Below are 13,585 nucleotides of genomic sequence, written 5' to 3'. Positions count from 1 at the left end.
CACTCATAGTTGTCAAACATAGGGAATGTTAATTAATGTGGTGAATGCAATATACTTTGGCTCTACTAACATAGCTCCTACTTCAGATCCACACCTGCCCTGTTTGTCAAAACGCAAAGGAAGCCGACAAGACAAAGTTGTGTCAGATCAAGGTGAGAGGGTTTGTTGTGGAATAGTTTTAGTTACGTAATAGTAGGAGTTACATACATGTGCTCTATTAAAGAAGACAATATGAAGTTGTAGGATGTTTATTTTATGTTTAGATTCCCTGGTAAATGAACATATAAAACTAACATTTAAACATCGTGGTCGGACAGTATATGTTGTAAAAGGTGTTCAACAGTACTCTGTATAAAACTAACATTTAAACATCGTGGTCGGACAGTATATGTTGTAAAAGGTGTTCAACAGTACTCTGTATAATTAACCTATGTGTTTGTTTATAGATGCAAATTAAGGTATTGCTGATTATTTTAACTTAGGTGTTAAATATCTTAGGCTTGATTCCCAGGTCGAATGACATGTCTCACTGTCTCCCACCAACCCATATAGAATAGAATGGGCATATACAATGTTGGGGTAATGGGCCAACTCTTGCCTACATTACATGACATTGCATCTTTGTAAAACCTCACCCATATAGAATAAATATCAAACTAAATCAAAGATTAAACATCCATAGGTGAGCGAACCATGGGAGATCTTATCAATGGAGATAATAGGACCCGTCAATGAAACAACTGAAGGTTACAAGTTCATATTCACAGCTACAGACTACTATAGTAAATGGGTTGAAGCATTTCCTATATGCAATAAATACCCGGCTGAGGTTGCTGCGTGTTTGAAACTCATATTCTACCGCCATGGTGCGTGTAAAAGTGTTTTATCTGATGAACCATCGGAATTCATTAACCAGGTGTGCTAGAGTTTAAAATAAAGTAGTTTGTTGTATCTAGAATACAATTGTTTTGTTTATTGTTATGTTTTTGTGAGTTCTCATATTTCTTATCATAGCATAAGGATGTATTTTACACAGAAAATCTATAAAGGTATTAAAACCAGTTTTATCTAATATAATACAAATATTAAAGTTATGTAGCCTACAAAAAGCTCATAGTAACAATACATCACGAATTCACAATCAATGTAATTGTTATGATATTACGTTAGGTCCCCAATACTCTTTGTTATAGCGCCACCATGCTGTATTTTGTGAGTCACGTGTTACGTTACGACATCGGCTAAGATTTTTGTTTTTTACATTATTACATATTACACCGTGACGTTTGAACTACTTTTTAAAATCTGTTTAGTTTGATAAACTTGTTTCTCATTTGATAAACGACCGAAGGACATAACAGTAATGTATCATACAGTACACAAACACAATTATAAGATAACACATGTGTACTGTATTGTGGCACCTACAATTAACTCCTGAAAAGTGGCGAAAAACTTGTAACCTGGCAAGCTATGAGAGTACTGAGTTTATTCTAATTTGTAATTCATGCAACTCTTAATAAATGCAATCTAATATATGTTGACATAGTAGGTTATTCAATGCTTTGCATTAAACAGGTGAACAATGAACTTTGCAAACAACTTGGTATCCAACATAATGTTAAAGCTGTTTACCACCCGCATATGAAAAGTTTCGACGATAAATCGGCTCAAGATAGACAAGCGTGAGTGTTAACATAAAGTCGTTTATAATTGCTGATTGCATCATCTTTTAACCTTAAAACTTGGTAAAGGGTTTATGTTTTCAATTTTTATTTAACATACATTAGTCCAAAATAATAAGTGACTTAAATTAGTTTTAAAAAGACTACAGTTGTTTTACACTGGATAAAATTAGATGATTTAAAATTATTTAGGTTAAAAAGTGTTGCTATCAAATTAAATTCTTAGCAAACAGTAAATTAAATAAAACACTACAATAACTTATCTTGTGTCTAATCAAGCTAGATGTTTAAATAGCTTTATTATGTCTATTGCTTTTGAGTATATGTAGTATTTTATTTATTTTATATATATTTGTGTGTAACAGTGTCAGTGTACAAAAAAAACATTCAACTCAATTTGACCAACAGAGCATTCCTAAGCTTACTAAAATAACTTATATAATTTAGTAGCTTTATTATGTTTATAGAGCTTTGAATACAGATTACAGAGTATAATACGTAGTATTTTTACTCAACTAAATTTCACCCACAGAGCATTCCTAAGTCTTGTAATGGAGCATGCATATGATTGGCCGCATTATATCGATGGTATGCTGTTTACTATGAGGACAAAGAAGCATCCATCTACGAGGTACACTCCATTCTTCCTGCTGCATAAACGTGAAGCAAGGATGCCTCCCGTGCCCAAGACCGATCCTATTGCTTCAATAGATGGGGTGGGTGGTGTGTTATGTATTAGTGGAGGGTTCATATAGAGAAACATTCACCACAAAATTACATTCGTACTCATAGTAAATCGTAAGCGGGCATGAGCTGTATAAACAGAACACCCGTGTTATAACAACTGTAGTTGCCCCGCCATGTGAGGATAAATAAGTTACATATGTGGTAACTCGTAAGCGGGCACAAGACGTGCTATTGTTGACTTGTGTCTTACACACACAAAGATAAATAAGTTACATTTATTCATTCAAGTTTCTGGCTTTAAATCATTGGATGCTAAAATATTTTTGTTTGTTCAGGATTTTGATTTGAACCAAATCCTCCAGCCTAACTATGACAGTGTTGCCAACAAAAGTCGATTACCCGAAGCCAGGGTTCACCAAAAGGTTGTGGAGAACGTAAAACAATCTCAAAGTCAACAAATCCTGGATAACGCACGAAAAGGAACCGATTCTGAAACACAAAAAACTTTTGCAGTTGGTGAAAAAGTTTTGTTGGCAAACAATCGAAAACGTCCGTTTGACGAGTTAAACGTGGACGCTTCTTATTCGGGACCTTTTGTAATTGCTGATATTAAAACTAATAAAGTTCGACTTATGTCATTAAAAGATTACAGTCAAGTTAAAATAATGCCCAATATTGACCGTATTATACCATACAGGGAATCTTTCAACTTATCTATGTTTGAATAAATCATGGTGTAGAAATACTATACGTTGCATGTTGTATAAACACATTGAGGAACTATATATTGTTTAATCATGGAATCTGTTACCTTTTGTTTTCTTTTATTTTGTGTTTACATTTTATTTTTGCAAAAAAACAAATTGTGTTTTTCTACTACAGCGATTAACTAGAATTGGCAAATTCTCTTTACCAAACACTATAATGCATCACACAATAATAATAATGAGATGTAAGTGGAATTCCGTGGCCCTGTGGTTAAAATTACTAAGTTTTACATGTAAATTTATATTTGGCCTAAGAGCTTAAAAACCTGTTCTTTTGTTTAGATGAGAATTTGTGTTGATTTTTTGTCTTTGTGCTTTAAATTTATTTGTTTTGTATTCTTTCTGTAGAATTGTAGATGGTGCTTAAAACGCCCAAGTTCCAAGATTATTATTTTAAAAATATATTCAGTCAAAATTTTGACCCCTCTGTCGCGTCTTTATTCGTTGCAGCCGAAACGACCAAGCTCAGCAATTTGTCGAAACGACTGTATTTTTTAAATGGTTATGACGTCAAAGGTTTGAAGAAGCGAACGGGTTTGATGTTTTTGTGGAATTTCATCGAAAATTTACGAAATATTTAGAAGTAACGTAGGAGGAGATATAAAATACTGTATATATACTGTTGTATTATAAATATGAGTTATATTTACGTTTAAATTTGTGGAAAATGCGTGTTTAGTTTACAACATAGAGTATTTATTTGCGAATTACGTTTAGAAATGAAAAACAAAATATTAGAACGTTTTGCAAAAGTCAGAATCATATTGTAATGAATGTATAAGTAATAAATATAGTTATGTTAGCAATCCTCGTTTTTCATGCGTATTTTCCTTTATTTTAACCAATAAGTGTTTTAAACTTTAAATTGATAACATGTCACATAAAGTATCGTTTTACCATAATCCCCGTTTTTTTCGTTATGCTTGCATATTATTCCGACCCATCTTATTGTAACTAAAGTGACAAAAGGTGTGAAAAAAATTAAAAAACTTTAATCCTCATAAAAGTCGAACTTTTTAACTTGGCTTGTAACCAGAGAATGTTAGGTTAAACCCGTATCCACCACCATTTAACAATCTTGTATAAATTGCCCATCGAATTTACATTAGTAATCAGAACTGAAGAATATGACTTCACACAAAAACTTATAGTCAGCAGAATAATATTATATTATTGTATTTGTTCCCCTTTACTTGTTGTTAGTTGTTGCTATCTGTTTTCGTTTTTAAAAGTCTAAATTACTCACATGACATTAACATTATACAAATTTAAATTGTTGGACTTTTTGCATGTTATATACTTTCTAGCACTTAATTCTTGATTATTATGTCCTTGTTTTTCGCAGTAGTAAACAGAATAGAAATGGCAACTTTGCAAAATGGGTCTTCCCCCGTTGTTAAAAAGCGAGGCCGCCCGCCGAAGATTAAACCTGAAAGTGGAGCGACTCCGTCCAAACAAACAAAAATTACCGACAACATGAAAAAAACAAAGAGAACTGTGGATAGGTGGGTTGTGTAGGTTTATATCGGATATAAGCCACAGTTGCCCATAATTCCCATGTTTTTTTATGGGTGGGATCATATGAATGCAGGCCTGGGATTGTAACCTGTGGTTTAGGCCAGAGTGACCCATTACTTTAAACCAAAACATTCTATTCTATATGGTTTCAATGTCAAAGCATGCTATTTAGAATACTAAATGGGCAACAGCAGTCGTTATAGCATGCGTGTTCTGTTCCATACCCCGCATGCCTGCTTATGCGTTATCACGTATGAAACTTGTTTATTTTTGCATGGCTGGGCAATGACAGTTGTTATAACACAGGTGTTCTGTTCCATACATCTCGTGTCTGCTTACGAGTTGATTTCAGCACCATTTGGTTTAAATGTTAGTATAGGAAATTTAACATCAGCTGTTTAAGTCTGATTCTAATTTTAAAATATATCCCTTAAATGTTAAAGCAAACCACATTCCTATGCTAATTTGTGCAATATTGGAAATGAATTTTCCTATTGCTCCATTAATATGTAAATTAATAAATTATCACTGCTTTGTATTCTAAATAGATGGGGTGGCATTTTCATACACCAGTTTAAATTTAAATAAAGCAATAGGGCCATCAGCAATGGCTTCAAGTCTTCAATCTTGCAGAGTATGCATAACCTATCCTTTAAATATTCCCAGAAGAAATACAAACCTAGTTACAGCAACTGACATGTTCTATTTTCACAACCCCTTAAGTTTTTTAATATCAACTTCACTGGTGTATTAAAAATCATACAAGCTTGGCTTGCCATCTGTTTTGCAAACTTAGGTTTTGACATCTTATTTAGGTCGCTTTATTAGCCTAGTTTTCCATGTCTTTATACGAAAGCTGTTGCAGCTTTTGTGTGCGTGGCTTCTTTATTTCAAATATAAACTTTTTCTACCATGTATATAATATAAGTTTTCTAATATATAGAGCTTTTCTTTTGTTTGCACAGTGAGGTTTTACTCACATATTGACTGTCAAACCTATCCGAGAGTATTTGATAATTTATTTATTTAAAAACCAAAAGGTTTAAGATAAAAATCGCATCATATATAATATGGGGCGTCATGTTTGTTTTAATACTAACCAGAAAACCCATGTTATATGCGCCTGCAGTGGCGCTGCCAGGGGGTTTAGGGTGTTGCGACCTTCCTCCTTTTAAAACTCCCCCCAAAAAAAAATAAAATAAAAAATTATTTTTGAAAATTTTTTGATTAAAACCCCCCCCCCCCCCTTATTTTTTTCTGGCTGCGCCACTGTGCACCTGTATTCTATTCTATTAAATCCCCCATGATACACCTCTAGATTCAAAGGAGTCACAAAGGAAGAATTAATGACGAGGTTGCTACCAGATCGTATAAAACATGGACTCGATATTTTAATTGTGAGTTTCATATTGATTGGGACATATAGTGATATGGGTGAGGTCTTACAGCATGACATTTCATGGGACCTGGGATTTAGACCAGAGTTGGCTTATTACCCCAACATTGTATATGCACATTCTATTCTATATTGGTGAGGTCCTACAGTGAGGCATGCCATGGAACCTGGGATTTAGGCCAGAGTTTGCCCATTACCCCAACATTGTATATGCACATTCTATTCTATATGGGTGAGGTCCACTCCTACCTCGGTGATATGCCTGGTCTTAGGTTGTACAACCCATTAATGACCACTGGGTTGGAGTGACCGCTATGGTCACAAAACTAAGACATGAAACAACCACCCTTTGCGCTGCACATCTGGTTTTCCACCTACTGTAAACAAATATTTACAAATATATTTGGACTTTGCCTAAATATGAATTCCTTGACACACCCCTGTTCTACACACATAGTAGTTTTCGCTACTATTACACAGTATTATATTTCACATGCAACAATATAGCAATAGCATAAGGCTCGGTCCAAATGTCAGCCGAGCGTCAAAAAGGAAACACTCTGACACAAGTTTTTGAGTTGGATCTCGGCTTGGTACATCCCTAACACATACCATGCTCATTAAGTTTTCTCATTAAGTATTTCCACAAATAGCTTAACACCTGTGTTGTTGTTGTTGTTATAGATTGGGATCAACCCTGGTCTGTTTGCCGCCTACAAGGGACATCACTACGCTGGTCCAGGAAACCATTTTTGTAAGTTTTCCTACAGTTTTCTTGCATAACAATACCATATCTTATGCGTTTGTATCAGCATAAGGCAAAGATAGTTGATGCAAAAACAAACTGTTTTCAATAGAAAACCATTTATGTAAGTTTTCCGACTGTTTTCTTAAATTAAAGTATTGTATCATAATACATTAGGCGAAAACAGATGCTGCAAAAGTACTATATTAAACAAGAAACCATTTCTACAAGTTTTGTCACAAAAAGCAACAGTTTTGTTGTATATGGGCAATAACAACATAGTTTTTAAACAATGTAGCATCTTATAAAGCCGTAAACTAATGTTGCTGCGGAAAAAATGTTTTAAACATTTATGTTAAATTTTCGGTTAGCATATTCCACATTTCCATTCAATATGGGTGAGTTCCTATAGAAAGCATTGCCACGACAATGACAAGCGATTTAGGGCAGTAGGCCCATTGCCCCATATTTTAGTAAACTTTTGCTTTTAAACAATTATTTTACAATTGCTGCCTGTGTAATGTCCTACACTGAAGCACGTCGTGAAACAAAGGGCGGAGTTAGCCATATTTTTATAAGTTTTGGATCAGATTTTTCTTTTTTAGGGAAATGTTTATATTTGTCGGGTATGATCCCCGAGCCAATGACGGGGATGCAAGATTACCTTGCGCTTGACTTTGGGGTCGGGTTTACTAACATTGTAGCGAGGACTACACCAGGAAGCAAGGACCTGTCAAGGTAGAAGTGTCTTGGTGGCAAATACAAGGACCAGTGTAGATATATGGGGGGAATAGATTGGACTCTGTGTGTAATAGGTGCTATCACCTATTGCTAGAGTCCTTATATTCTATATGGGTGGGGTCCTATGGCGTAGTAGCCAATAGGGGCATAGGATTTATGCCAGAGTTGCCCCATTACCCATTTAAAAAACTGGTGTTGCTTGTTTTGCCACTGAGACATTATATTTCTTTTGTATTTATATTATTTTTATGTTTAGGGAAATGTATCAACTTATCTGGTATGGTTGGGAAACCTGTCACATCCGATAATGATGTTGAGTTAATGGAATATGGGATTGGGTTTTCCACCATTGTACAACGTACTACACCTTCAGCTAAAGACTTGACAAGGTAGAGTGACAACAACGGCCTTGAAATGAACGCGTGGCAATCGCCACCGAACTGTAATGTTAATATATCGGCATGGGTGATTAATTTTGCAAATCGCCACAGTGAATTTCGAGGTCTGAATTGATGTTATCACATTGTCTTGTTAAGTTTGTAGCTGTTGGTGGTGTCCGTGCTTCCATACTGTGTGATATGTATTAGATTTTCAAATCTGAAAATTCCAGGGTGGACCTGCATAGGATAGACTGGTTTTTGTAAAATGGCTTTCGAAAAAAAAGTGTAAAAAAAATTTAAAATTGTAAAAAAAAATGTAAGTTCGAAAAAAAAAGAAAAAGAAAAAGTTTTGAAAAAAGTGTTTTATCCTGTTAAGTGTCATTCACTCTGATGTTGGTTTGCAAATAAATGTCAAAGTAGCTGTTTTACAAAACGAGTGTAATATGCACAGGCCTGGTGGCAACAGTTAATTTATCGCCACCCCAGGTTTGGCGACTATGTTGGAAACTGAATGCATGCACTTTGTGTGTTGTAGAGTTATTATTTACAAACTTATTCTATTCCCAGCAAAGAGATAAGAGAAGGAGGGAAAGAATTAATCGAGAAAATTAAAATTTACCAGCCCAGGATTGCTGTGTTTAATGGAAAAGGTATTTATGAAATATTTAGCAAAGAAATGTTCGGAAAAAAGAAAAAAGATTTTCTTTTCGGGCGACAAGCTGAACGGATACCAGGAACTAACACGGTGAGATAATCGTTTCAAATTTTGTTGCATTTTTATTTTTGATATGTATTTTGTTTATATACTTATATATTTGGATATTACTTATTGTGTATTAAAATGTTTTTGTTAAAATTTTTAGAGTAATAATGAGTGATGTGTTGTTATTTTGACCAAATATAATTTAAAACTGCAAGTTAACAGATGATATTTTATTATTTTTCAATTGATTATTTTCCAATTGAAAGGCGTGAGGTCCTATATGCTACCATGGTATCCTGAGCCTAATCATTTATATCTTCAGCATATATTCGTGATGCCGTCTTCAAGTGCCAGGTGCGCCCAATTCCCACGCGCACAGGATAAGGTTCATTACTACATACAAATCAAACGGTTACGAGATGAAATAAATGGTGTTCAACTCAACACAGATGTAGTGGAAACCACATATACCTTCGATCTCAAAAAAGCAACAGGTATTAATATTATAATCTATTCTATAGTGATCAGTTTTTACCAAAGCACAGTTAAAAATAGCCACATTTTTTGTTGCCTCAGGATTCCCATAGGTGTTCATATTCATATTAATTTTTCAAATAATTTTACATTGTATGTATTTATTAATATGTTGATATTTTCTTCTTTATGGTTCCTATCAAGTTTATACCAAAGTATCATTAAAATAAATGTATTGCTGGACTTTACTTTGGAGTAATGGGCAACTCTGGTCTAAATCCCAGGTCCCATGGCGTGCCTCACTGTAGGACCTCACCCATATAGAATAGAATGTGCATATACAATGTTAGGGCAATGGGCCAACTCTGGTCTAAATCCCAGGTCCCATGGCGTGCCTCACTGTAGGGCCTCACCCATATAGATTTTGCATATACAATGTTGGGGTAATGGACCAACTCTGGCCTAAATCCCAGGCTCCATGGCTTGCCTCACTGTAGGACCTCACCCATATAGAATAGAATGTGCATATACAATGTTAGGGCAATGGGCCAACTCTGGTCTAAATCCCAGGTCCCATGGCATGCCTCACTGTAGGACCTCACCCATATAGAATAGAATGTGCATATACAATGTTGGGGTAATGGGCCAACTCTGGTCTAAATCCCAGGTCCCATGACGTGCCTCACTGTAGGACCTCACCCATATAGAATAGAATGTGCATATACAATGTTGGGGTAATGGACCAACTCTGGCCTAAATCCCAGGCTCCATGGCTTGCCTCACTGTAGGACCTCACCCATATAGAATAGAATGTGCATATACAATGTTGGGGTAATGGGCCAACTCTGGTCTAAATCCCAGGTCCCATGACGTGCCTCACTGTAGGACCTCACCCATATAGAATAGAATGTGCATATACAATGTTGGGGTAATGGGCCAACTCTGGTCTAAATCCCAGGTCCCATGACGTGCCTCACTGTAGGACCTCACCCATATAGAATAGAACTTTGATTTTTTTCAATTTATTATTTCCCCAGAAATGGCAAAAGTGCAGAAAGTGAAAGAGGAAAGATATGATCCATCGTACGACAACAATGAAATATCTTTTCCTCAAGCCTGCCCTGCTGTGGCTCAATATAACGGGGCATGTTGTAGTAAGGACGAACATCCAAGCAATACTGGAGGTGGGTGCGATGGGTGTGGAAATAAACCAGCACGAGGTGTATAAAAAAGAACACCCATGTTATAACGACTGTTGTTGCCCCGCCATGCGAGAATAAATAAGTTACATACGTGGTAACTTGTAAGCGGGCACAAGGTGCATGAAACAGAACATCCGTGTTATAACGACTGTCATTGCCCTGTCATGCGAGGATAAATAAGTTACATACGTGGTAACTTGTAAGCGGACACAAGGTGCATGAAACAGAACATCCGTGTTATAACGACTGTCGTTGCCCTGCCATGCGAGAATAAATAAGTTACATACGTGGTAACTTGTAAGCGGGCACGAGGTGTATGAAACAGAACATCCGTGTTATAACGACTGTCGTTGCCCTGCCATGCGAGAATAAATAAGTTACATATGTGGTAACTTGTAAGCGGACACAAGGTGCATGAAACAGAACATCCGTGTTATAACGACTGTCGTTGCCCTGCCATGCGAGAATAAATAAGTTACATACGTGGTAACTCGTAAGCAGGCACGAGGTGTATGAAACAGACTGTCATTGCGGGCACGAGGTTTATGACGACTTTCATTGCCCAGTCATGCGAGGTTAAGTAAGCTACGTTCATACATTTACGTGAGTAACTCATTTAACACACAGAGCAACCAAATACTACGGCAACCACAGCTTCCAACCATCCTCACCTTGTTAAGTTCCTTTGCCAAAAAGAACCAGAAAAATGTAAGTTTGAATGTGTGCGGTAGAGCGGGTAGTTTTACTTAGAAGCAATGGCTTGGACCGGAATAAGTTACTCTTTAGTATATACCCAACATAACATTAAACAAACCACCATTGTTAAATTTAAAGCATTTTGCCAAAAAGACCCAGAAAAATTAAGTTTACACATCTGTTTAAGTCATATTCACTTCCCCCTCAGCAAATAAAGGAAGGCCCTGATTTGATGTAGGGTTATGAATTATGTGACAATGTGTTAAATATATGATCAAAATTTACACAAGGTAACATTTATTCAACTCTGCTCATATTTATAGCAAGCGAGTTATAGATAGAATTTGATCTAAACTGACATTTATTTCCCCATCTCCTAACCCCCTAGCATTAAAAGAACCCCCGAAGCGAAGCTATCGGTCCCCCAACCTTGTCAGTACCGATAGGTTGTCTAATATGCTCTGATTTAAATGTTGGGTTAGAAATTTTGTGACAATGTGTTTTAATAGGGCGTTGAAATTTACACAAGTTAAATTTATCCCCGGTTCCCCCCTCTAGCTCAAAAAGAACCCCCCGCCCCACCAAAGCTATCCATTCCTCAAATACGTGAAACAGTAAGTGAGGAACAGAAGAACGAACGAGTTGGTATTTGGGTGAAGACTCAACTTGAGCAAGACTATGATAGTGAACCTCCTATGGGGTGAGACAGTGTTTCAGATTTTTTGTCTAAAAACTAAATATAAAACAAGGTCCACAAAGGTTTACAGTAACTCAAATGTAAAATTAAAACCATCTTCACGGATGTAAAGCAATAAAACTAACGCTGTGAAGGCAAAGTTTTAGTTTTAAATGAGCAAACTCTAGTATAAAGTTACTGACGTTGCTCACTGTAGAACCTCACTCATATAGAACATCCTTCTTGTAGTAAATATACTAACATAGCAGGGTCAGTATACCTCACAGTGTCTCTCATATCAGCATAAATGAGTTACAATCATTACTATGATAAATATCCCAATGCATAAAAACACTAACCAGCCAGATAAATATGAATAAATGGCTTGTAGCAAAGCAGTGTTATACATCGCTATATGACCTCACCCATATGCTGTATCCTTCCTCAGCATGCTAATATGTTTGTTTGTACCCCAGCCACCCATACAGATAAGAAGCAGTTGCTCCTAGCGAGCGTAGTATTATACAGCGCATGTAGGACCTCATATATAGTATATGCCCATTTAAAATATCATTCTTCATCCATACACCCGTACACCCATACAGATATGAAGAAATAGCTCGCAGTGAAGGGAACGAACCGACCGAATCAGATCGAGCGAGTCAGCAAAGTTTGGTCAGCGCTGGGGTCAGCGGGTCAATCTCGACGGGGTCAACATCCGGCTACGGGTCAGCGGACACAACAACCAACCATGCGCGACAGGACAGAGTCGAGATGTGGGTACGTGAGCAACAATATGTACGGCAACAACAACCCCCACTAGTGGCTCGTTCGCAGCCAACGAGGAACGACGAGCCTTGGATTAATGGTGGTTCTCGTCACCTCGCGTCACCGCATCCAATTTCGTCGTCAGATTCCCCGAATGATTCATTTCGACCCCCAGTCCCTTTGTACAGCACATGGGGTGAAGGTCTTCCCCGCTTCGCAGAACTAACACAGAACTCAAACAACAACAATATCTACCAGCCTCAAGCTAGTTTCAACTCTATAATACCATGATGGGAGCAAATTAAACATGTAAAAATGTGCTATGTGTTATTCGTTTGTTTGTATTTATATCACAGATGTTTGCAGAGGTTTTATCGTTTTAAATCTTATTTATTACGAGACAAATTATATTGTTTTAAAGCGAATGTTCCAAAATAAAACACAAAATCTATTTCTGATTAGTCACAAAATTTTACTAAGTTTACCTCACGTATTATTGTAGGATGCATTACTCGTGGATCACTTTATTTGTTTGTTTTTCAATGTTTTTATTTCAATAAAGATGCACAATACATGGTTGTTGTTTATTGGGTGCTGTGTATGTAATATACTTGACCGGTGGTGTTGGACATTGTAACCGAAGGATACCGGGTTCAATGCTCGATGCTATCAGTTGTCTATTGTAAAGCAGACATTGCTCCTAAAGCCAATAATGGGTTGTAGCACTCTTGGGTGTTGGACTAATAGGTAAACTCTGCATAGTATGTATCTAGTCTCATGGTGTGCCTCACTGTATGACATGAAAGAGAATGTACAATTTTTAATACGAATAGTTTTATTTGAAAATCAAAGGTATTTTTTGTTAGCAGGCAAAGACCAAGTAGTTAAGTCAAAATTTCAGCCAGAATCCACTATAATTTCTTATTAAGGCTTGAAAATGTTTTTAAAACAACGTTCCAGTAGTTGGAAGCCACTTTAAACCTAGGTTACATTTTTATTGCTGTGTTATCAGAATTAACTTATAGTTCCAGAAGCTCTGGTCAGATTAGGCGATACATGTTGTCTACTAATTATATTTTCAAATCGAAATGAAAGTAATTTATATTACACAGATGCTGTCTTTACAATGTATTATTTCAAGATTAAA

The 13,585-nt window shown here is 36.3% G+C and overlaps 1 protein-coding gene across 2 annotated transcripts; it reads left to right on the top strand.

Moving 5' to 3' along the window:
- Positions 1-3,710: 3,710 nt before the first annotated feature.
- On the top strand, positions 3,711-13,012 carry LOC149740948 (uncharacterized). Of its 2 annotated transcripts, none has more exons than XM_089872867.1 (10): positions 3,711-4,644; positions 5,976-6,054; positions 6,738-6,807; positions 7,796-7,928; positions 8,487-8,664; positions 8,945-9,116; positions 10,134-10,280; positions 10,926-11,006; positions 11,553-11,694; positions 12,276-13,012. In XM_089872867.1, exons 1-10 carry the CDS (start codon positions 4,466-4,468, stop codon positions 12,727-12,729), a joined length of 1,635 nt encoding a protein of 544 aa, XP_089728993.1. In that variant the 5' UTR covers positions 3,711-4,465; the 3' UTR covers positions 12,730-13,012. The 2 variants fall into 2 exon arrangements, with proteins under 2 accessions (XP_089728993.1, XP_089728994.1); XM_089872868.1 differs by lacking the exon at positions 7,796-7,928 and adding an exon at positions 7,404-7,536.
- Positions 13,013-13,585: the final 573 nt, after the last annotated feature.

This window comes from Ciona robusta, chromosome 2 (assembly GCF_009617815.1).
Source record: "Ciona robusta chromosome 2, ASM961781v2".
Taxonomy (NCBI): Eukaryota; Metazoa; Chordata; class Ascidiacea; order Phlebobranchia; family Cionidae; genus Ciona; species Ciona robusta.
Note: the sequence above shows the minus strand (reverse complement) of the source record. Positions and strands in the feature narration are given on the sequence as shown.